General features: G+C 38.4%; 1 protein-coding gene and 1 long non-coding RNA gene across 14 annotated transcripts in view; one reads left to right on the top strand and one right to left on the bottom strand.

Moving 5' to 3' along the window:
• MEIS2 (Meis homeobox 2) overlaps nucleotides 1–22,834 on the top strand; it is a 173,475-nt gene that overhangs the window by 145,531 nt on the left and 5,110 nt on the right. For 5 of the 13 annotated variants that reach the window (XM_066997578.1, XM_066997571.1, XM_066997575.1 and 2 more), the window contains 2 exons: nucleotides 21,323–21,381; nucleotides 22,783–22,834. The exon at nucleotides 22,783–22,834 is cut by the window's right edge and continues 38 nt beyond it. In XM_066997578.1, coding sequence (XP_066853679.1) covers nucleotides 21,323–21,381; nucleotides 22,783–22,834 — 111 coding nt within the window. Of the gene's footprint in view, nucleotides 1–21,322; nucleotides 21,463–22,761 lie in introns of all 13 variants that reach the window. The other 8 variants (XM_066997577.1, XM_066997569.1, XM_066997573.1 and 5 more) reach the window with 3 other exon arrangements.
• Nucleotides 838–5,494, bottom strand: LOC136790891 (uncharacterized). The gene is made up of 3 exons (XR_010831732.1): nucleotides 5,422–5,494; nucleotides 1,961–2,060; nucleotides 838–1,126 (listed from the first exon to the last, which is right to left on the bottom strand). It is a non-coding gene; the product is annotated as an uncharacterized lncRNA (long non-coding RNA).

The following is a 22,834-nucleotide window of genomic DNA, read 5'->3' as shown; positions in this document are numbered from 1 at the left end:
AGAAATACAGTATTCATTACTTACATTCAAATGCTCAAAAAAGGGCACCAAAATTATTGTCCCTATCTAATATAAAGCAGGCAACTAATATCTGTTTAAAATAAATTAGAAAGTGCTCTAGTGTGCACAGTTCACTTCTGCTGTCAATCTCCAGGTTGAGGTAAATGGTCTGGCAATGAAATAATTGAACATCTTTTTAACTTATCATTTTCAAGTATATAAAATAGTTTTCCTTCAAGGAAAAGGAAAATTGAAGCAATGATGTTTACTACTGATACCTTTCTTCCAGGGCCCAGTAATGACTGGGCCTGCAGTTTACGTTCTACAAAATATGATAGCAAATTTCAGGAGATATTGGGTCTGATTGATGACAGTCTTGATTATCCTGAAGTAAGTGAAGAAACTCTGTAGATGTTGAGAGACTTCCCTATAGTGCAAAACCAGGGAAATCAGACTTACTATTTCTTGTGATGGGCCTAGAACTAAGTCCACGAAAACATCTGGATCCTGACATTTCAGCATACTTCCAACTCTTTTTCATTAGTTGGCCTCTAGCAAGTTGCTTCTTTCCCTATAAGCCAGAGTAGATTGACTTTGCCATTCCCCTCCATGGTGTTCACTTCATCAGGAAGCTGATGGGATGTGTTTTCATGTGAGCCACCTGTTATGAAGAATATGAAGTGTCCTCCCACATTCAGTGGTTGATTTTTCCTCTTCTTTCTCATTGCTGGGTTGGATTTTTTATTTTTTTTTTTTAATTTCTTTTGCTGTCTGCAAAGGTAAAATATTCTTTACTGGGATTTTTTTATCCTTCTCTTTCCTCTCCCTTTTCTGAGGGAGGCACTGACTTAGCAATTCACGAGGACATAGTAATTTGTCTACTTACCACTTTGGTATAGTGTTTATTTTATGGATAAGGAAGTATTTCTTACACTGAAACATTGACAATTTCAGTCATGAGTTCTAGTCCAGTTGCAATCAGCACTTGCCAAAAGTCAATTAACGGCATTTGTTTTGTGGTTTGTAAGAAGTGAATTGGTGGGCTTTGGAGTACGCATCATACAGTCAGAATTAATTGGCATCCTCTTTGGTAGTCCCTGAAGAGAGACGGCTAACTGAATGGGTCCTGAAATTGAAAACCACTATTTTTTATTTCAAAATGAAATATATGAAGTAAGAAGCACAGTGTAAGAAGAGCAGTCTTTTTGCAGATTTTCTAAAAGCAGTAAATTCACACTATAGAAGAAGATAAAGACAATGAAAAAACAACAACAAAAAAGAAAAACACAATAGACAACAATAATCAATTAAACATTCAAAAATAAAGAAAAAAGAGAAAAAAAACATCCAATTCAAATGGTGAGGTAAAATGCTCTTTTATGTTCCATTGCACGTCCTGCAGGAACAATAACATTCTTCTGAGAATCAAAACTGAAATCCAGGCATTTTTAGCTCACAGGAAAATATGTGTTTTGATTGAGCATTTATATGAGATTAGAATTCTTAAATATCAGGCTAATTATCCCACATAAAAAATAATCTTAGAAAGACTTCTGAAAAGTTACATGTGAATAACAGTTGCAGAACAAATTGTAAACCAGACTCTAGTAATTGTAGCTAGTGTAATCGGTTCTTCAGCCATCATCAGAATTTCAATCAGAAGAAGGTAAATCCTGTGCATTGTACTGGCATGGATATATTAGTATCCAGATATTTTTGTGCCCTGCACTGTCAAATTGTCTCAAAAACAATAGAAAATATATCATGAAAACCTAAGGAAAATGTGGGGAAGCAATAATTATTGATATCATTAACTGATTGGAAACTGAGCTTCAGGTAGACTAAGGGTTTGATTATTAAAAAAACTATAAGGATAGCATGGAGTGTCTCTAAGGCATAACAAAAGCACTGTTTCCTACTTCACCCTTGTTCATCACAGTGATATATATTCATTACTGACCACCACTTGCTACAGGTTGCTATCATTTCAGTGCTGCTTGTTTCTCTGACTTGAAGGAGGTGTGGGTGGGAAAGGAGTGAAATCTAAATTCCATTTGCTCCTGAAAGAGAAAAAGAAATCTTATATCCTCTCACTTCCTTTCATAAACAGATTCACCATCTACAATTAATTAGGCTATACAAAGAGAATACGTGACAGATTCAGAAACAAGACAATTCACTTGAACCCAACAACTTACTTCAATCAGTGGTTTATCCTCCATTTGTATTGCTGCCAAAGGAGAGTAAAATAAACATGCATTTTCTTTCCAGGTTCACCATGGTGAGTCTGAGTTTCTATTCCCTAGGTTTTTGCACTGTTTATTTGCACTATCCAGTTTACAAAGTGTTATTTCAGTAGATGGTGGGACCTCTGTTGGTAGATTATCCCTTACTCTTGCAGAAGGATGAAGAGGATGATGTATTAGGTCTTTCCTCTTTGTAACTACCATGATACTACAATGAGCAAGTATCCACTTCACACTTCTCTTCCTGATAATCTATTGGTATAGATCTGTGGTTTCCTTTTAATGTCTGGTTCATTAGATGGTATAAATGTGTATAACATTTTTAGCTGTGGTTGAGGAAAGCAGGGAATGTCGAGGTTAAGGTTTATTATGACTGTCATGTTTAGGAGTGGAGAGCTATATACTATTTCTGCTCTGAGACTCTGCACATAACTCCAATTGACACCGGAATTACACATTTGCCTGAAAGCTGTTTATGGCCCTGAGAGTACTCACTGTTTCTATGGGTGATCAGGACAGAACAGATCTGAGTACTGCTTATTTTAAACCTCCTTGAAATTTTCTGTGAAGCTGGGTTAAAGAAATTATGGCATAGTAATTAGGTATGTAAAACCCAACAGATAACAGCTCTGTCCCCAAAACCACTCACACACAGACATTACTTTAAGAATATTCAACAGTGTCATTTATTATGTAGAGGGCACTATACAGTTGCCCTCCTGTGACACTTGCAAATACAAGTGCTTCATGAGGGAATAAACCCCTGAAAGCTTGGTTGCAATTTACTCCTTTACTTCCTGCACATAGTAACAATGATAGTTGGATTGAAAAGCATTTTAAAATTCATAAATATATAAGTAGCCATTATCCAGTGGAAAACATATGTCTGACTATTGGGCCTGATCCACTGCTCAGTTACTCCAATTCTAAACTAATGCAAATCCACGATAATCAAGGAGGGTGCTGATGTACAATTGAAGTAATATAAGGCAAATCAGATTCTTCATACATGTAAGGCTCATTTTCCTTAAAAAGAAGGCCAGCATTTTCATTGTATGTTTATTTTGAGTCCCTTAATCCAAATACCCAGAGAGGCACTCAGAACAACTGGATACTTTTAAAACCTGTTTGTATTGTGACTGACAAAAAGATGAGAGTGTTTAGGTACATACTCCTTTTCCAGGGGCAAAAAAAAAAAAAAATCAAACAAAACACCACATGCCGTATGATTTTTCCTCCCTTTTGTGGAGTAGAAATTTGTTTTTTAGAGAAACCAGGTTTAGCTGCTCAGTAAGTTAATAAGACAGCGATTTCAGCTGGAATTTGTTTTGATCGTTAAGGCAAAACTTCATAGATAACTTAATGGAAAGTGAACAGGATGGTCTTTATTTGTTCATAAATGTACACAGTTTAAGACCAGGAGGAGACCATTAGAGCCTTCAGTCAGAGCTCTTTTCTCTTTAATTTCACCCACATCCTCTGTGCACTGAGCAGACTTGAGTTTGGCTAATGCTATTTTTTTAAAGGCATCCCATCTCAATTTTTCTGAGAAGTGTTGACTCTACTTAAAGTGTTATCATTACACTGTGTATTGGTAAAACAAGTGTGGAAAGCAGAATAAATAATTCACAATGCTAAGTTTGTATAAAAACAACGATCCTCTCCTCCGCCCCCCAACTTCTGTGCAAACCTAACACCATAGCCTAGGGGATGAATTTAAGAGTAACACAAGACTCTGGTCTCATCTGCACCTTTCTGATAGTTAAGCTTTTTTTGTGAAGGGTCCACTGTGGAATTTCAAAGACAATGAGCAAACTTGCACCAGACAAATAAAGTTGCATTCCTTTACATTTCAGATGTGAGAGATAAAACAGATACACTGCTGTTCAATCCTTTATCAAGGTGACACAACTCCAAAAAGCTTTGATGCTGTCTGTTGCAAAGCTCATGAGGATTTGAGTAGGAAACAAAATCTGGTTAGTTTTGCCTCGCCTTTTTAGGTACATGCTTTCAGGAATGGTTTGGGTACATTTCTCTTCCCCTCTCTTTATTGTGTGGTTTGCTTTGTTTGCTTGAGTTTAAAACTGCCATTACATGCAAGTGTTGCAAGTATAAATAATTTAGAAGTTAACTCTGTGGGGATACTAATAATATGTCCCCGGTTTTTCTAATAGCAACTCATTATGGTTCTAAAAACTAGTATTCCATACGAGCAATTACACAACATCACTGCATCATGGATATTGTGGATGTTGACAAGAAAATAATTTTGACACCTATTTAATTAAGTGTATTTTCCTTCTTAAGTATGTACCTCTAATTTACTAGTTGCACAACTGCTTTAAATTCTCTATATTCAGAGGTTTCTTGAGTGGACAGATGGATGGACAGGCAGATACATCCATCTAGTTTTATCCGTCCTAAGTGTTTGGATATAACACCTTTCCCCAGTAAGAAGCCACAATGATACAATTATCTAAAAGTGCACAATTACTTCTAAGGAAAATCTAATCAGTTAATAGATGTTAATAAAGACAAATGTACAGAGGTAATAAGTGGGTCAAACTCAGAGAGTCTTACTCAGTTCGCTCTCCTTTAAAGGAAAGGAAAAGCTTTTAATGGGGCTTCTCTTACTTTCACCCCATAATTTTATAAATTGCTTTGCTAACCCTTCAAAGCAAATAGTAATTTTAAGTAGGCCAACATCAAGCTCAGGTTGTATGCACTTGGTGGTAATGATAGTGTAGCTGCCCTTGCAGGAGTCAGTAAGGCCAACAGTTAAGTTTTATATCTATAGATAGATAGATAGATAGATTTATATATATGTATATATATATATGTTGTTTAGTCTCCAGTGAATGAATGGGTGCTGTCAGTCTGAATGAGTGCTGCTAAGAGAAATCAAGCTGTTTATCGTGCTAACCTCATCCAGGGGTCTTTTGGAGAGTCATAGAGCAGTTTAAAACAGTTATAAGTAAAAGCCTACTCTGCTCTTCACACAACAAACAACACTGAGGATTAAACAACTATGAGATGTAGTGTTCCCCCTCTCACACAGATGCATAGCATTTCAGAACCTGGATATTTGGACTACCAAAAGAAGAAATATACTGATTGTAGATAAATGTATAATGTTCAAAGCTACTATTTAAAAAAAAAAAAAAAAAAAGCAAACCTTTATCAGAACCGTATTTGCATCTTCTGTTCCAAAGTGTTGTGATGTTGTAATGATTTTGAGGGCAAATTATGTAGATGTTAAAGAAAGCACAGTACACTCAAAAAAAATGGAACTCAAGAACTGGAGGGAAGTATATTTGTAATTATTAAATACTGTGAAAAGCTTCACACTAATAAGAGAGTTAAAATTACTGATGAGATGAAAAAAGCCACAGCTGCAGACACTGCAGAGATTGCTTGGCTAACAAACTGTCACAATAAACAGAGTATTTTCTAAAAGAAGTTTGCATTTTAGATAGAAGCATTTTATATAGACATGTTTATAACCTGGTAAACAAAACTGACTGATCATGGTGCAAAATTATTCTGTTGGACATTCAAATCCTAGTCCTTCATAACCCTCTAGGACATCTCACACATTTATTCCCACTGCCCCAAATCTACATGCAATTCCTAGTGTTGCTCTGTCCTTCACATCTCCAATGTCTGCCCTCCTACCTATTGCTATTTTGACAGTATGTCATGTTTGCGTCTGCCTTCATCTCTTCTCACCTTGACTATTGTAGTTCCCTTCCCTCAGGACTCTAAAGTTCTGTTTCTTCATTCCCCCTAACATGCCACATGCTGATGCTTCCTTCTCACACATGCATCAAAATTACCTCCTACTTTAGAAACTTCAGCAGCCTTCCCCCATCCTTTTATGGATCCATTTCAATTTTTTTTTTTAAACAATGTCAAAACCTACTTCAACATCTATGTCTCTTTTTTCATACTCTCTTCTCTAATCATCTAATACTGCCCTCCTCTTTGTTCTGCAATCTCAGTTGAAAAATCCTTCCTCTCTACCATAGCTCCCATCCAAAAAACCTTTCTGTACCTAAAGAGCCTTTCTGTATCATTGGCTAGCCATATATTTTCTCCTTTACCTGTACATACCTCTTAATTTCTCTCCATGGAAACTGGTTTGGGACTGAGTTCATGAGGAAGATTAATACTCTATGGCATGCTTAAGCAGTTATTATAGGCCTGTGCTTTATTGGAAAACTAGTACATGATCTAGGTAGCACTTGGGATAACTTTGGCAGAAGGATGATATTTTTTTTCAGTCTGGATGTAAAGCGTGGCCACAAAACTTTTCACTTACTGATTTTTTACCTGAATTTAATGCACTTGAAAATTTTAAGCACCAGTCTTAGCTGCACACCTTTGCATCAAATTTGTCCTAGCAATGAGGTACCTGGATTAGTAGTAGTAGTAGTAGTAGTAGTAGTAGTAGTAGTAGTACTTTAAATTAGGATGTGGAATTTGATATTGGGATTTTTTTCCAGACACCCTAGTTTCTTCCACCAATAGAATACTGGTCTTCTAGATACATGATTTTATTTTTTATTTTATGTTGTTTTAATTTTGATTCATCAGGCATCAAAAATTAGGAAGCTAATTGGACCACTCATCTCAGCAAAATTGATTGGTGGGCATGCATAAAAGAGTTAGATTTTTCAACTCAGGCTTCTGTCAAAACCCATTTAGAGTGCTAAATTTTTCTTCGGCTATTTACCACTATATTTGTTTGCATTTATTTCACTGACTCACAAAGCTAATGCATTTTCTGAAATGTCTCTGAGAACTCAGGTGAGACACCACAGGCTATGCTGTCTTAGGCTAGAATTTACTAGGATTAAAGCAGATGTGGCATTACTGGGGTCTGCTAAGCCTCATGTGATTTATAAAGATATAAAATATATCTTTTATGATTACGATGATGCTAAAAATTTTGTGGATGATAGTATAGTCACATTGGAAAGACTGAATATAACAACTGGGAAAGAATCAAGAAAAGGGAATGGAAACTAACTCACCTTACTAGTTCATCTGACTCCTAGGGAATTTGCATTTGTTGCCTTTATTATTCTGTTTTATACTTTGTCATGCTAAAAGTTTACATGTCATAAATAAGGCACAGTTGGTTTCTAAAGTAGTTAAACATTGCTAGGTTTTTACTATCAGATTTAAGAAGTGCATTTTTCCTAGAAATGTACACATGCCATTGATGCTTTAGTAATTCAAAGAGGAAAAACATAACTTTCCCTCTTCTAACTACTGATTTCTCTTTCTATATTCTCCTCAGTTTGGACACTGAATCAGAATGAAAACATTGTTTTCATTTTATTTATAGTGAATTTCTTATAAAATTTATTTTAAAAATCTTATGCGCTCAAGCACAATGCTGAACTATGTAGATGGACGATGCTGCATGTGAATTTGAGGAATTTTTCCCCCTTTTCACAGGCTTTTTTTTTTTTTTTACATAATGTTTGTATTGACCTTAAAATTTGTGTTTCTTTCAAAGATTCTCTAAAGGCATTCTAAAATTTGACTCAAAATTCTTAGAAAAATATTATTACAATATTGTCTTATAAATCATTTAAGTCAAGATAAAAGATCTGTGTAGCATGTTTCACAAAGTATTTCCTCGTGAACACGTCTGTTAGATATGTATATCAACTGAGTTGTCTATGAGTGTTAAGAAAAAAAATAACCCTGGAATCTTTAGTTTAAGCTGATATTTGCCCTTAGCTATCACTGAAATTCCAGTATCCTCACCTAGCTGCTGCCCAGTCCTGAGATGCCTAAAATTGTTTGGTTCACATCTCCTTGTTTCTATTGGTGAGCACACACAAAACTTAGCTTAGAATGTGCTATCACTGAGAAACTGCTAACTGTAACCCTAGCAGTACTGATTAGCAAGATATTGCCCTGACCGTGGTAATTTTAAATAGATGGGACCTCCAGGAGAGAGGAGTGGGAACACAAATACATATGTATTATGTATTTGTGTTTCTCTCTGGAGCATAACATGCTCCAGAGTGAAACACAACTTTAAACACAAAATCAGCCTTGCCTCAGTGTATCTCCCCAGGGGCCCAATCCAGCCAAAGTCTTGTCATGTATCAGCCATACCAGGCTTTACACAAAAGAGGCAAATGGGGTAGAGGGAGTGCTATACTCAATGGCTCATTGGCTAGAAAATTTACTTGTTAAATAGGATATATGTTTGCAGGTCTTCTCTTCATCTTGATTTAAATCATTGTCTTAACTGTTCCAAGTGAGTTGAGTTTCCCAATCAATGGGCTATTGAACATAATGCTCCATCTTCAGTCTTCTATCATGCTTTTCTTGTTCTCTTGACTGCCAATTCTGTTGTGTATGTAACGACTAGTCAGTAGAACAAAATTAAATAAGAACAAGGGCTTGACTGTACAGCCTCTTGGTTAGGGCTCCAACTTAAGATGTATGAGAGTTAATTTCTGGCTAATTACAATGACTGTATAATTACTTCAGGTGGCAGAACATCTCAGAATGAGAACTGAAAGGGCTTTGTTCACTGTACTGAATACACTGGTGATTCAGATATTGTTTAAGAATATGTGAAGAACCTATGCTCAAGTCTTTGTTCCAAATCAAGCAGGATAGGGAGGCAAAACTTGATCTCCTTCTTTCCAGATAAATATTCAAATAATTATGGTGTCAGCTATAAAGGAAAGAGATCTTTATCTATGTTATTATAAGAAAGAACAAACCTGTCTTAAATGTCTCTCACACTAAAACGATCCATAGGAAACCTGACTGGACACTGTGTCTAACTCAGAGACAGAGTGCTATTACGATACATGTAAACACAGCAGAAAAAGTGTTGATGGGATAGGGTGTTAAAAAGCAGAAATCTACATGCCAAAAGAATTTAGGCACTTTCCCTGTTAAGTGAAAGGTTTTTTGTTTTTTTTTTTTTTTTTTTTTTTTATGGTTGTTAGGTATCTAAGTCCATCTTCTGGTGATTCCTGGAACATCTAACCAGAGACAAGAATTTCCCTGGTAGCAGATCACCTACAATTTAGGCACCAAAGATCGATATCTCTTTACTAATATTGCCTTCTAATTCTAAACTTCACTGAGCATTAAGATGGGCTTTACAGAACCTATGCTAAGTTTTATAATAGGACTTGGTCATTTTAAAGATTTTACTTATACATCTGAGTGCTTTAACTAGATCAGGCTAAAGTGATCAGCATTGTTGGATACAGCCCTGCAATTACCAATTTTATGGGCTCAAATGCAGGTTTATACACATATTCTTAGATGCCTTCACCCCTACGCAGTGCAGGAACAATTAGTGAAATTCTACTGAAAATTAAGCCTCAACACCAGACCAGTCAGAACAGTCAGAATTAATGCTGAAATCCATCAGCAACCAGTTATTAACATTATGTAAGATCACACACAGTTTCCAAACTGCTCTCATAAAGAAAGATAAATATTAGATAGGTTATATAGATTGGGCTTCATTTCATAATAGATATCTCAATTGTATGCAAAATATGGGATAGTGGAACACTTTACAGAACTGGCCAGTTTTCATCGAAGAAATATGTGCTCAGTTTCAAGTTTCTTTTTGTGGCTTGATTTAATTTTCACATGAGCTATGTAAATGGCAGTGACTACATTAAGAGATATTTCTCCAGCTACCTGTCCTTTAAGAGAAGAAAGAATAAAATAATAATAAATAATAATAATAATAACAACAACAACAACCAGCTCTTTAGCTTGGGAACTCAATAACCTAAATGTGGTGCACTTGAGCACAGGTTCTTCCTGTGCTGTGCTCTGCCCATAAGCCACAAGAGTATTGAAATCAGAGGAACCTAACCTTCTAAGTGCTTCAGAAAGCACAGTTCTTCCCAGTTTCAGTCCTTTGCTTGTTCAGAAGAATGAAAACTGCATAGTGATGAGAAATGGTACAACATTCATATATATGTCCTCAATCACACCATATCTGGCCATCTAGGACCCCTGCAGAGCACCAGCAAGCTTTATCACTGACTTGCCAGATGTAGTTTGCAATTATCTCTGGTAAGCCAGCAAGGTAGTCTGGGGAGCAAGAGCTGAGCCCTGGGGGAGATGAAGCTCTGGTCTGAAAGTACAGGAGCCTGGGATACAGAGTGACAGGCAAACAGCTCCACAGAGGTTATTTAATTTTTCGATTCCATAATTCAGACTAGTTTGGCTTACAGTAGCTGACACACAGGGGTACATGGAACACATTAATGTACTAACAAACTCTCAAAAATATTTTTAAAGCATTTTCACGTGACTCCTGTGTGGTATAGAGAACACAAAACGGGATGAGATGGAGTAAAGACTTTGCCAGTATGATACAGGGAAGATAGGTACAATTGCCGCTGGGTTTTAGCATGCTTAAACAATATAGCCATCCCATACTTATGCTGGCAATATCTTCAGTCATTGTGGAGCAAGTATTCTGTAACATGGAGGCTGCAATCCGTGGTATCTGTGGTGCTGACACATCTCTAGCTACTAAGCCATTAGACTGTCTGGTTTGATAAAAGACTTGCCACCAGTATTTGAATAATTAAAGGAGAAAAATGAACGTGATTCTGTATCTAGAGAGAGAAAGAAGATTAACATAAGTTGAATCTCCTGTAACCAATGTGAAGACCAAAACACAAGTGATATCAGCACGTAGGTATGACTTACTGAGAGATGATTAGGTGTATCTGAATAAGAGATATAAAATGGGGGGTGGATGTTGTTTATACTTCGTGTGTTATTTATGCCCATGACTTCTAATTACCTAACTAGTTCTCTTTCTTCTCATGTTCACTTTAGTACCCACCAACCATAAGAAGATGTCTACAGCTAAATATCTGCAAATTATTATGGACTTTCGCTTAATATTCTATTGTTCCACTGACAGCTCAGTTTTTAATATATCATTTTATACTATTCTGTACATCATCATTTTCCTGCCTTCCTTAGGGGCTTGGCTGTAATAGTTTTTATTTATTTCCACATGATAACATATATGCAAAAGACCTTGTAGTCATGATGCCCCCACCACCCTCACCTCTTTGTTTCTGTAAACCTTTTGTGCCTGTTTTTAAAATTACAGTATAAAGAAGTGTGAACACAGAATGTGTGCAGACATGTACCAGGGTCAATACATAGCTTGTTGTGTGGTTCCCTTCCAATCCATAAGCACACAAGATACTCCTCTCCAGCTCACCAGCATTATACTGCAGTTTTTTCTTGTGGCCCGTAGAACTTTTTTTCAGCTAATAAAGTTGAAAACAGATCAGAAAGGAAATAAAGGGGCAGCTGCAACAGAGGAAACTTCCTTGCCATTCCAGTAGGTGAGGCAGGAGTTTAACACCTTGTATAGTCACTGATTGTCTGACAGCATCTATTCAGCACCTGAGTCTGAAAGAACTGAAGAGAGCGTTTAGTCTGGGCTGTGATATCACAGTCCAATTAGTTGCATCAAGTTCTATTTCTTACTAAATACTTGTTTTACAATTTTTTACTTTATTTTGAGGAGAATCTGTAACAGTATAAACTGGAGGTGGCTACAATTGTATTACTGTCTCTGAAACAGAAAGGGTATCTTTGGGATCAGTAGTTCTCAAACTTTCAGCACTGTGTTTCTATAAATCTATTTTGTCTGTGATTTTTTAAAAAAGGGCTCTTCAGATGCAATTTCCTTAGGTCCACTGGTTACAGGTAGAAAAATACATATTATTTTTTTCTTCAGATTTTAATAACAATGAAAAAGTGTACAAGCTTCATGGTCAAGACAGGACAGTGGGTACAAAAAAAGTTGTTATCTTAAGGCAAAATTTACTGTCAGGGAAAATGGAACATTCCTTCTGAACTCACGAACTGGTAGTGTATGTGCAGGTTGGTTGTAGATGGTTGCTACAATAAGGCTTCTTTCATACAGGTGTGTTTATGCCCCAGGCTTGCTGGCCACAGTCCATTCCATTTACAGAAGCTGAATTAAACAATAACTACCGCATTGCAAAAAGAAGAAGGAAAAAAAAAAGGTGAGCGTCAAAGGAGATGCCTGAGAGCTTTGTTAGGGCCAAGAAAAACCCTGTTGCAGTTGTCAGAGCTTGTTGATGTTGCAGAGAACGGCACTTTTTTTTTTCTGCTGGATTTTGTGGTTCTGCCTTAGGAAAGAAAGTAAAATAGAACGGAAGAACAAAGTCCTACTCTATAAATCAGCAGCTGCTCCTTGCCAGATCAAAGGAGTGACATTTTTGCTCCTGGACTACTTGTCCACTTTAGGTGCTTGACAGACAGCTAACAGCTGGCCTGTTACATAGTATAGGAGAGTTGGGCTACATCTTCTTCAGAGAAGATGACAAGCTAATCAGAGATATCCATAGCACAGGACATGTGAGTGCACCTTGATCTCTTCAAACATACCCAGTACATAATTGCTAAACACCTTTATGCGTTTTTGGCAAGTTGCTACTTAGGTAGTTTCCACTGAAAAAGAAGCAGAATTAATACCTTAATCTAATTTGATCAGGGAAGTTAAACAGATGTTAAATTTGTTGACAACTCTCCTTTTCAGGTTAATTTAGAGTTGGCTAAAAAACTCAGTATGAAACAGTTAAAAAGATGTGTAAGTTACTTCAATGTGATATTGTAAAACTACACAATGCTTTTTGAAAAAGTTGGCTAAAATTAGAGTCCTCAACTCCTATGTAAGAAGCTGAATAAGCTGATTATGTTTTCAAGCCTGCTGGACCGTCATCAGTTTTAAAAATCTTGTCCTATGAGTTTAATATAATAAACTAACACAACTTTAAATGCATGAGTTACTTAAGATTTTATAGCAGGTTTGTTATCCACCTTTAACATGGACGTCTAAGTGCCAGCAAGTCAAAGCACATGCCAAATTAGCTAAAATAGTATTTAGCATCTCCACAAGATGTATGTATACAAACCTGGAATTTTAATGTCAGTAGTAAAAATTTCAAAGTGATTCAGTTTCTAGTTGATTCCCATCTGCAATAAATCAAGTACAGGATGAGGTTACATACTACAGCTTATGTCTATTGACTTTGCATTTTATCTGTAAGATATGAATAGCTAAGGAAGTATGTCTGTTTGTCTCCTCCCTTCCTTTCAAGTATCTTTAAAAGATCATTTTTACGGTGCATGATAAATAGCCATATATGAATAATCTGATGGCATACTGGAAGAGTAACAGGCATTGCTTGGGAAATGAGGTCCTGCCAGACTGCTGCACGGCTGCAGGTGTGGCCTCAGTCACCGAGTGGCCCTTGTTTACCAGCCAGAAATCCAAGGGGCATAAAAAAGGGTACTTTTCCACCTAAGCTGAGCTTTTCTGAAAGCTTGTAAGGAAACGTGTGCCTATCCCTTTGCATGTGCAGGTGTGGCACAGTTCTTCACTACCCTCACCTGCCAAACTCACTTCTCACCTCTCACGGCCTACTTGCTGCCCAGGGCCGTGCAATCCCCCTGGCCTCACGCACTTGCACCAAGTGAAAGCAGAGTGCTGCCACCTCGCCCCTGGGGCAGACGGGAGGCTGCCATGCCCCGTGGCAGAGGCACCACCACTAGTAGCCCTGGTGCCCCAGCCCACCCTCGAAGCGGTGCTCCAGCCCCACAGTGCTGAGGCGGGGGTGAGGCTGTGGGGTGTGGGCAGGTGTTAGGCCTCTCACAGTGGCGGGGAGCACCGGGGAGCCCTATAGCTGCACCCCACTGCAGGTCGGTGTGGCAAGGTGGTGTGTCCCTGCCAGGGCACCTTTGGGCAGTGATCAGTGTCGCCCTGCACAGTCCGCTGGCTTGGGGCACGCGTGAACATGGCTGCCCAGGGCGTGTGATTTGGTGTGAAACGTACCAGGGCCTTGGCAGAAGCTAAGTCATTTTCCTGTGATCTGAAAAGGTAGCTCGGTAACCAAGAGTCATGTGTTTAACATATTTTCTCTGAGGTAAATATCTGTCCCCGTTGCCAATTCTCATGATTTTATCACAAGGCTCAAGTTATTTCATGTTAACTCAAGGCCCCAACTTCAGGAGACAGCAGTTATGTGAGAATCTTTCCAAGTAAGTTTCTAGATTTTGTGACCGAGGAGAGCAGTTTAAAAATGTGACACAATGACTCAAAAACCTGGAATGTAAATACTAAGAAGAATGCTGTTTAAATTTCAGATTTTTTAAGACAGTCTCACAGGTACAGGATGGGCAAATTTATGGTTTTCAGCAATTGGCAACTCCCGGTGGCATAACGTATTTTTAGAAGATCCAACATAAACATACAAGATGTGGCAGAGGTCTACGGGGCTGTTAGTGCCTGCCTTGGGCTGTTAGGAGCCCAGCTTAGATGCTCACTGTCATCTTCTAGAGCCTTCCCTCCACCAAATGTGGTTGCTGACTTAGGTCCTCTGAATCACACCTATGAGAGATGTGAGATACCAAAATTAGCTTAAGAAAGTCAGTTTAAACAGCCCACAAGCCCCCTTCTCTAACAAGGCTAAGCAAAACTACGTGAAGTCTTGTCAGGGAATTAACCTGCCTGTCCCTCCCTCTTCCCCTGTAAACCAGTCATGGAAGTGGCTCCATATCTCAGTATTTGGGACATAAGGAAGCCTTCCTTAGATGGCTCATTTCCAGGTGACTAACTCAGCTTTTTTTACTTTTCTGTAAGGAACGCTGCAAATAAGTGTTGGTAACCCGTTGCAGCACATATTCAGTGAAGCATAAACAAGGGCTTTTTCAACCATTTTTGTACACACACGTACAAACGGACACCTAAACCTATTTCTGTCAGTTTAGAATACATATTGAAGAGAGCAGTTAAATAAACTAAGATAACTAGATTGTACTTGCTCAGATAAAAGTTTGGGTGACAGACAAAGATTGGTACAAAGGAGATGGGGTATATTGATAAAATGTTTCTGAAAATTAGTCTTTTCTAATACATTCGTTCAGACTGCTCTGAACTCCTCAAGATTTCTAAAATTGTTCTTTCAGACTGGGAAAAAAAAAAAAGTAATTTTCTAGGTTCCTTATGAAAACATTTTTTTGTGACTTAAATATAGTGTTCCATTGCTTATTTTCCCTTCCAAATTAGGGCATTCTCGGGCAACAAGGGATCCGTGTAGTATACTCTTGGGCTAAACACTGACATGTTCACAGTCCGAATACTGAGATATCATTTTTGGCAAAGATTTCTCAGCAAAGGTGAAAACATTTGAATTATTTCTTAGAATGAATTTTAGGCTCTTACTCAGCAGATTGAAGCAGGTGCTTAAACCCAATTTATTCATCAGGCTCAGCTCCCACTTGCCTAGGCTTAATAAGAGTTGAGCTTCTCATCTAGATTTGTCAGGTTTTTGAAAAATCTTGTTAGACTGTTCCCCTGGGTACCTAAAAATTTTGCGCATAAACAATTTTAACCCTACATTATTGTTGTTACTCTTATTTTTATTATTGCTATGACTAAGCCTGTGACAATATTCACTCAGTATTTGTATTCTTTTCAAGCGAATGAGCAGAAATGTCTTCTTGGGCTAAAATCTGAACTGAGGCAAAACTTTCCTGGTCATTAATTCTTTAAGAGAACTGACACTGAATTTATCTCACAAATTTGTTTCTCAGTTATTCACATAGAGTTGAGAACCCATTTAATGCAGTGGCTGATTTGTTAAATGCAGTATTTTAACACCTCATTTTCTGGGGTGGATATTTTAAGTGAAAATAGAGGACTGATATTGAAAAGTTTTGAGCAGTACTTGGTGGCCCATGTTGTTCCTCAGTTTCTCATAAGGAGCAGTCTACTCTTCTACAGGAGACTGTTTCAGTTTTGTACCAGTTCATCTCACAGTAGACATGAGATGTATAGTCAAGTGACAGGAATTAGATACCACTCTGTTTGAGTTCGGGTTAGACTCCAACTTGGAGATGAATTGTAATTTCCTAAGTTTTCATGCTATTCATCCTCCTGAAACAAGATTTTTGTGACCCTATATACTTAAAGTGATTTTTCCATGACAGCCATAGAGTAAAGCTGGAGATATTTCTGATTTCCAATCAGTATGGTCACTAACAGTTCATTTTAAAAATTACTCTTACTTAGATTCATGTACGGTGTAGTCTTTGTGTTTTGAAACACACTGTATGTACAAAAAGACAGTGAAAACAACAACAAAATTATTTTTGAATGTGCCAGACGTGAACGAGCAGACTAAGAGATCTCTATTTGCTGTTTATTTTCTTTTGCACTTGCAGACATATTTCTCTGCAATTTTATCTGAATGTTACTTATTATAAATATTAAATGTATTATGTAAATGTGAGTTTAACATCATTTGATAGGACTTGAGATAAAATATGATAAATATATAAAGAAGATTAATTATGGAACTTCCTATAAAATACAGAATACATGTTTATTTTGGACAAAGAAAACCGAGGTTCTATTTGAAGAGATGTAATTAAATGCATATATTTAGATTATATTGTCATGCTAATTAGCAATGGTAGAAACCAATTAGGACTAGGGCTACCAAATCACCAGACTACACTGTATATTCACTAGTGTACCTTTACTGCTGTACTGTTTTTTGCTGGATAAAAAATGAAATTACTTCTTTTGAAAGTCCATATTGTTGTGCATTTTGAGCCAAATTTTGTTGGCTGTGTTTTTGTAAATTGTCCCACTGAAGTTACCAGAACTACTTGTGTGAGAAAGACAGACTTTGGCTATAGATAATATATATGGCTACTTTAGGTAGCAATTAAAAAATACAAGAAGCACAAAACTTTCATTTCAAATGGCTATTGTTTGAATAAGGGGGGTTGGTAATCTGTCACTTGCAAAATGCTGGAAGTGAGATTTTTCATTAAAAGTACTATGTCAATGACATGTATTTCTCAACATTACGCACCTCATTTATCATTCTGGAATGAGGACCAAGTACCACATGAATGTAGAGTTTGTGAAGGTATCGACTCAGCCCCGGAGGCTGATGACCCCTCTTTATCTACACAGCAGGTAAGGCACAAACAGTGGCAATGGGAGCTCTCTGTGTACTCCCCTGCCAGTGTGCCTGACTGCTAATCTGGGGGAACAAAGGAAAGATAGCATATGGATAGCAGATTGTACTGAGCGCTGAAAGAGGACTGAGGAAATCTATGTTGGGAGTGTGGCTCTGCCAAAGATCTCTTGTATGACTTTGGCCTTGTCACTTAATCTCCGTCTGTCTCAGTTCCCCTTTGCAAACAGGGAGAAGGCGTCTCCTCTCCCCCAGGCTTTGCCTAGAAATCTGTTCAGACTGTGAGTTCTCTTGGACAGTGTGTTTGTGCAGCGTGGGGTGAAGTGCGACCGAGCTTCATTGGGTCCTCTAACCGCTGCTATCATCCAAATAATAGGAATTACTATTAACAGAAGAGTAACAAAGAAATCCATGTCTTGTTGATAGATTTTACTCATCTTTTCAGGCCATTCAATCTTTGGCCTCTGGGTGAAGGGTATGAACAAGGCAGGCAATTAGTGTCAGGAGCAGAGCTGTGAATTCCTCTTTTATAGGGTTCCGAGTAATGCTGGAAATAGTGGCACTGGCATTCTATTTTTTTTTTTACCTGTCTTTTAGTGCCTGTTGAAGATGTTTGTGCCAAAATAACATCAGTGTTTTTGCAATGCACCAACTGAGGTGCTGTACAGAAGGCTGTATTTTGCTTTACTTTGGCCCTAGAGATGACTCCCTGAGGGATTCAAAAAAGGCCTCAAAAAAAAAAAAAAAAAAAAAAAAAGTAAAGACTAGGGCAGGGAGTGTGGTTTCTATGTCTCTATTATGCACTGTGCATATTTATGGGGCAGTATAAAGGACACATAATAATCCACAAACACTGCATTCTGTGCTTTTGTCTACCAATTGTGCTGATGCGTTATGTGATGTAGCTACTGCTACGACTCTAGGATCCCGTTTTTAGCTTGACCTGAAATGTATGTCTGTTTGCACCTGCAATTTTGCAAATAAATAATTCCAAGTACAATTTTTCAGACACACCCATTGGTGGATATAATTGATGCCATTGCTGGCCAGGATTTTTCAGAGGAACCACAGGAATGGAATTTCAAAATGATCTGGAAGCCTAAAGCCCCTGTGCCCCTATATCTTTCTGAGAATATGACAGAGTATCTTCTCTTCAAAGTGGTGTTGGTCTAGAGGCTGTCATTTGCACCTGCAGTTATTCACATGCGCAACAGGAAAGTGGAGATACAATGAAATCAGAAATCAAAGCAAAGTGCTTTTTTTTGTTGTTTGGAAAAAATTGCTGGATAAATGTGATCCTTTTTACTACTATTTTTCTCTGTAGCAAAATAAAGATTGGGGGACTCAATATTAGGGCTTTAATTCCCATTTCCAAAATAATTAGTGCAAAAATTTCCAAAATAATCATCTCTATGTAGACTTCACCCTGAAAAGCTGCCATTATTCATATCAAGGGAATAGAACTAGGGAAGTGAATGGTTGGACAAGTTTTTTTCAATATCCCAGATTTTCAGTATTTCAATATCCAACAAGCTCATGCCATGGTGGTTGTCAAATGTGCAGGACCAGAGCGGAGTATCCAAATTTGCCCGCTCATGACTGTAAAGCAGTTGTCACCTGAAACCTTTCAGGACATAGAATTTTCTTTATGTTCTGCCTTGTTGTGCAAACCCATTGAAAGAAACACTTCAGAGGGCACCCATTTCTTACTAATGTAAACTTTCTGAGGAGTATCCAAAGATATGACCTCTGGGTGAACCTTTAACCTTCCCCTTAATTATTTGTTTGAAGACAGTGTCGAGTTCTCCCGCTGAGAGCCAAGGCCCATAATGCTTCGCAGCCCTGTGACTGAGGGTGTGTTTGCAGGGAAGTGGAAAGGGACATAAATAAGGGGACCACCAGATGTAAATAATAAAAGTGGTTGGGGTTAAAATAAAATAAATAAATAAATAAATAAATAAAAAGCAATTTGGTTTCCCTGAAGAGTGGTCTGATTGAAGAAAACAGGTTAGTAAGACGAAAAGTGTGTGGGGGGGGGGGAGGCAGTGTCTGTTGTCTGTGATTTTTTACAGGCCTAAATAAGCGTTCATTCCATTCTTTAAAACCTTGCCATCTGTATACACCATTAGAAGCTCATAGGAGAAGAGAAAACAGTCTTATCAGGCTTTCCTGTTAATCTCTATTGGCCTTAACTTTAGCTGATAAAAGGCATGCTGGCTAGAGAAGGTTCAGGTCAGGCTCCATTTGGTCAGCGCGGTAACATTACTGGAAAGCAGCTAAGCAAATTAAGTCCTATCGGAGACCTTTGTCTTTGAGGACGGAAACATGTCTAGAAATCACAGCGCCAAGGTAAGAACTGCCTTCCCCACGCTGCAGTCAGAAGGGAATAAACAAGTACGTCGACTGTGTCTGAGTTTTTATTTTAATACCTGAAGTCATGACTAATTCTGAGGCAGGATGACATTTCTGACAACTGAATTATACTTTTCTTAAAGAATAAAGAACGTCTTTAGGATGTAAACAGAGAGATGCAAAAGAGCCCTTTAGTGTTACTTGTAGCATTTATGCATCTGTCTAATGAAATTTCCACAACTGTGATTACGGGAGAGGCAAGCGAAGGTGTACCATCCTTCATTATCTGCGGCGGAATTTAGGCGGGGGGGCGGGAAGGGAGCACGACAAAAGGGCTTGCGGAGTTTATGCTATAGAAAGGCCAGCAATTTACTAAATGAGCAGATGAACTTAGTTTTCAGTTCCTGACTGAAAGACTTGGCTGGGCTTTGGATCGGGCCCAATGGCAATTATTGGAGGCTGTTTTGGATGATGGGCATGTTAGTATTTCTGAAGAGGATTAAACACTAGTATTCAACTTCATTAGCACTCCTTAAGGGTCACCAGCCTAAAGTCTGAACTGTGAAATAGCACACAAAACCTGTGCAAAAGCTCCGGAGTGTTCTCAAACACAAAGAAGGGGGACAAAAACAAGCGTGGCTTGTGAGTGATAGAAAATTGCCCTGTTTTGAAAGAAACGGTGCGAAAAAAGTTTGAAAATTATTTTGCTGAAATTAATTTGCCTTAGTTTGTGCCGATGCGGGTTGTTGTGCATTAAGCTAACAAGAAATATGCAAGCACTTATTTTTGGATTACCAGCGAAATTAAATCCAGGCTCCGCGGCCAACTAACTGCCTTCCCCGGCATTCAAAAGCCTCAGCACCCAGCGCAGCTACGGGGCCTGATCTGAGAGAGGGGGAAGGGGGGGTGGGGGGGGCGGCTTGCAGAAAAGTTATTTTGGGCCTAATATTAACCACATGTACCTGCGGCTCGCTGTTCCTAACGAGTTGAGAGGTGCCTGGGTTTACGGCCGGCGGGTGCCGTGCGCTGGGTGTCCCCGCTCGGCCGCAGAGGTCGCCCCCAGCTGGCACTGACCTCGCGGCGACCCCGGCCTTTACAGGCTCCAACTGCAGGAGTTGCAGAAGAGCAGAAGTCTTTCTGGGCCAGCACTTATTGCTGCTGTGCTGGTGATAAAACTTCAGACAGCCTAATTGATGGCTCTGCTGACCTAACAATACCTTGTGAAAGCACGGAGTGGCAAAGCCTGGTCCTCATTTATGGCCAGCTGCAAGGGTAGCTGAATCCCTGTGATGGAGGGGAAAAAAAAAAAAAAAAAAAAAAAATCTCGTAGCCTGTGAACTTTAACCAGGTTCCAAGCTACCCTAAGAAGTTAAAGAAACAATTGTCTTTAAACACAAGTTTTCATTCGCGTTTACTCTTTAAAGCCTTCTGGCAAATCCAGCTTTAAGCTGGCTAGTAAGATAAGCATGTTACCAGTTACAATTTCTGGGCACTTAGAGGAAAATCCTTTAAAGTGAATTTATACTCTTTAAAAAAGAAACACGAAACAAAACACGTAGCCGTGCCACGCTAAAATCCCATCAGTTTTCAGGCAGAGGTGTTCTCAAAACACAGAAGCAAGCTGATGAAAGGACTGCTATTCTTTGTATTCTGTTTCAGGTTTATTAATGCCAGAAGAAGAATAGTACAGCCTATGATTGACCAGTCAAATCGAGCAGGCAAGTTCCAAGTAGTATCTGTATTCAAGTCCCACAGGCGCAAATCCTCATCAAGTTATTCTTCAGGAGTCCCATCACCTGGTAAATAAATGCCTCCACCAGGCATTCTGGGAGATTATTTTTTTCCTACGGCCCCAGAATTCCGCTGTAGGAAGCAACTTCGCTAATTGGTGCTAATTGGAGATTTCCCACCCTGACTCTACTGAAACTGCTTTTTATTTTCTCTCTGAATTGGTAATTGGGTACAAGTAGTAGTGCCACAAGCAGTTTGTTTGACTGTGAGCTCTTGAATTACTCATTGCTTGTCTGCATCCAATCAGCAGGACAATCTCATTCTCTCGCTACCCACAACTCCTTGGTGTATGCATTGCTTTCACTTCTGGAAGGCTAGCTGTAAAACTCATTGTATCCATTCATTTGCTTTGACTATTCACAATATGCTACTAATGCGACGTGGTACCATACTGACAAAAAATATTAAAAGATTATTACTTTTGTTTGAGAATGCACCAGATATATTCCCAGCAAAACATATGATTTTTTGCTACGATACCTTTTTTTTAAAGTTTCTGATAAAGCACGCAGAATGCTTAACTCTTTGAACAGCAACTGGTGCAGTGTTAATCATTGCACTTCGTAATATGCATTTCCTTAGCGTACTAGGGAGTTGTGGTTTCCTGCCATGAGGTTATGGGATAAAACTGTTCTCCATGTGGTGATGACTGTTGTCACTAACAAGGGCTTTAACTTGATGGTGATTTCGCCTGCTGCTTCACTTTAAAGGTTTTTGAAAAGGTTATTAATCCTTTGGGAAACTCTTCCCATGTAGCATTAAATTTCTTTTTCATTAACAGGTGAAAAAGGGGGAAAACACTAACTCAACTAACCATGCAAAACATTAAACCAAATATAAAGTGTATATGTAAACAGGAAAAGCGATGTCCAGAATTTTCCTACTCATTCTAGAGTAGGTGAGAGTGGTTTTATATGTTTTGTTAAGTTTGACCATAAGCACCCTGTATCACAGATGCCAGATTCACAACTTCATGTAATTAGAGAGGAACACAATAAGTACTTACTTCATTAAGAAAAAAACACATAGCACTGCAACGAGCTTCCACTGGTTTGCATTAAAGGTAAGTACAGAAACAGATCCTAAGCGAGTGAACTGACTTGACAAACTTGTTTATTAGGCCCCCCTATAGCATTTTTATTCTATAGTCCTGGTAACATAATCAGCTCATAAAAAGCACAACCTGAGTTTAAAGTGACAGCCAAGATATTGTATATAGCGTTTCAGTGCTGAAGCTGGAACAATTGCTGATTGTTTGGTATGTCTTCTCTTCTTTCTCCTCTGTGTCCACGATTGACTACAATCAGGTTTTCTTCTTGATCCTTCAGTGAGCCAAGGAGCAGCATATAGTCCAGAGGGTCAGCCGATGGGAAGCTTTGT

This window comes from Anser cygnoides, chromosome 5, assembly GCF_040182565.1.
Source record: "Anser cygnoides isolate HZ-2024a breed goose chromosome 5, Taihu_goose_T2T_genome, whole genome shotgun sequence".
NCBI classification, from domain to species: Eukaryota; Metazoa; Chordata; class Aves; order Anseriformes; family Anatidae; genus Anser; species Anser cygnoides.
Note: the sequence above shows the minus strand (reverse complement) of the source record. Positions and strands in the feature narration are given on the sequence as shown.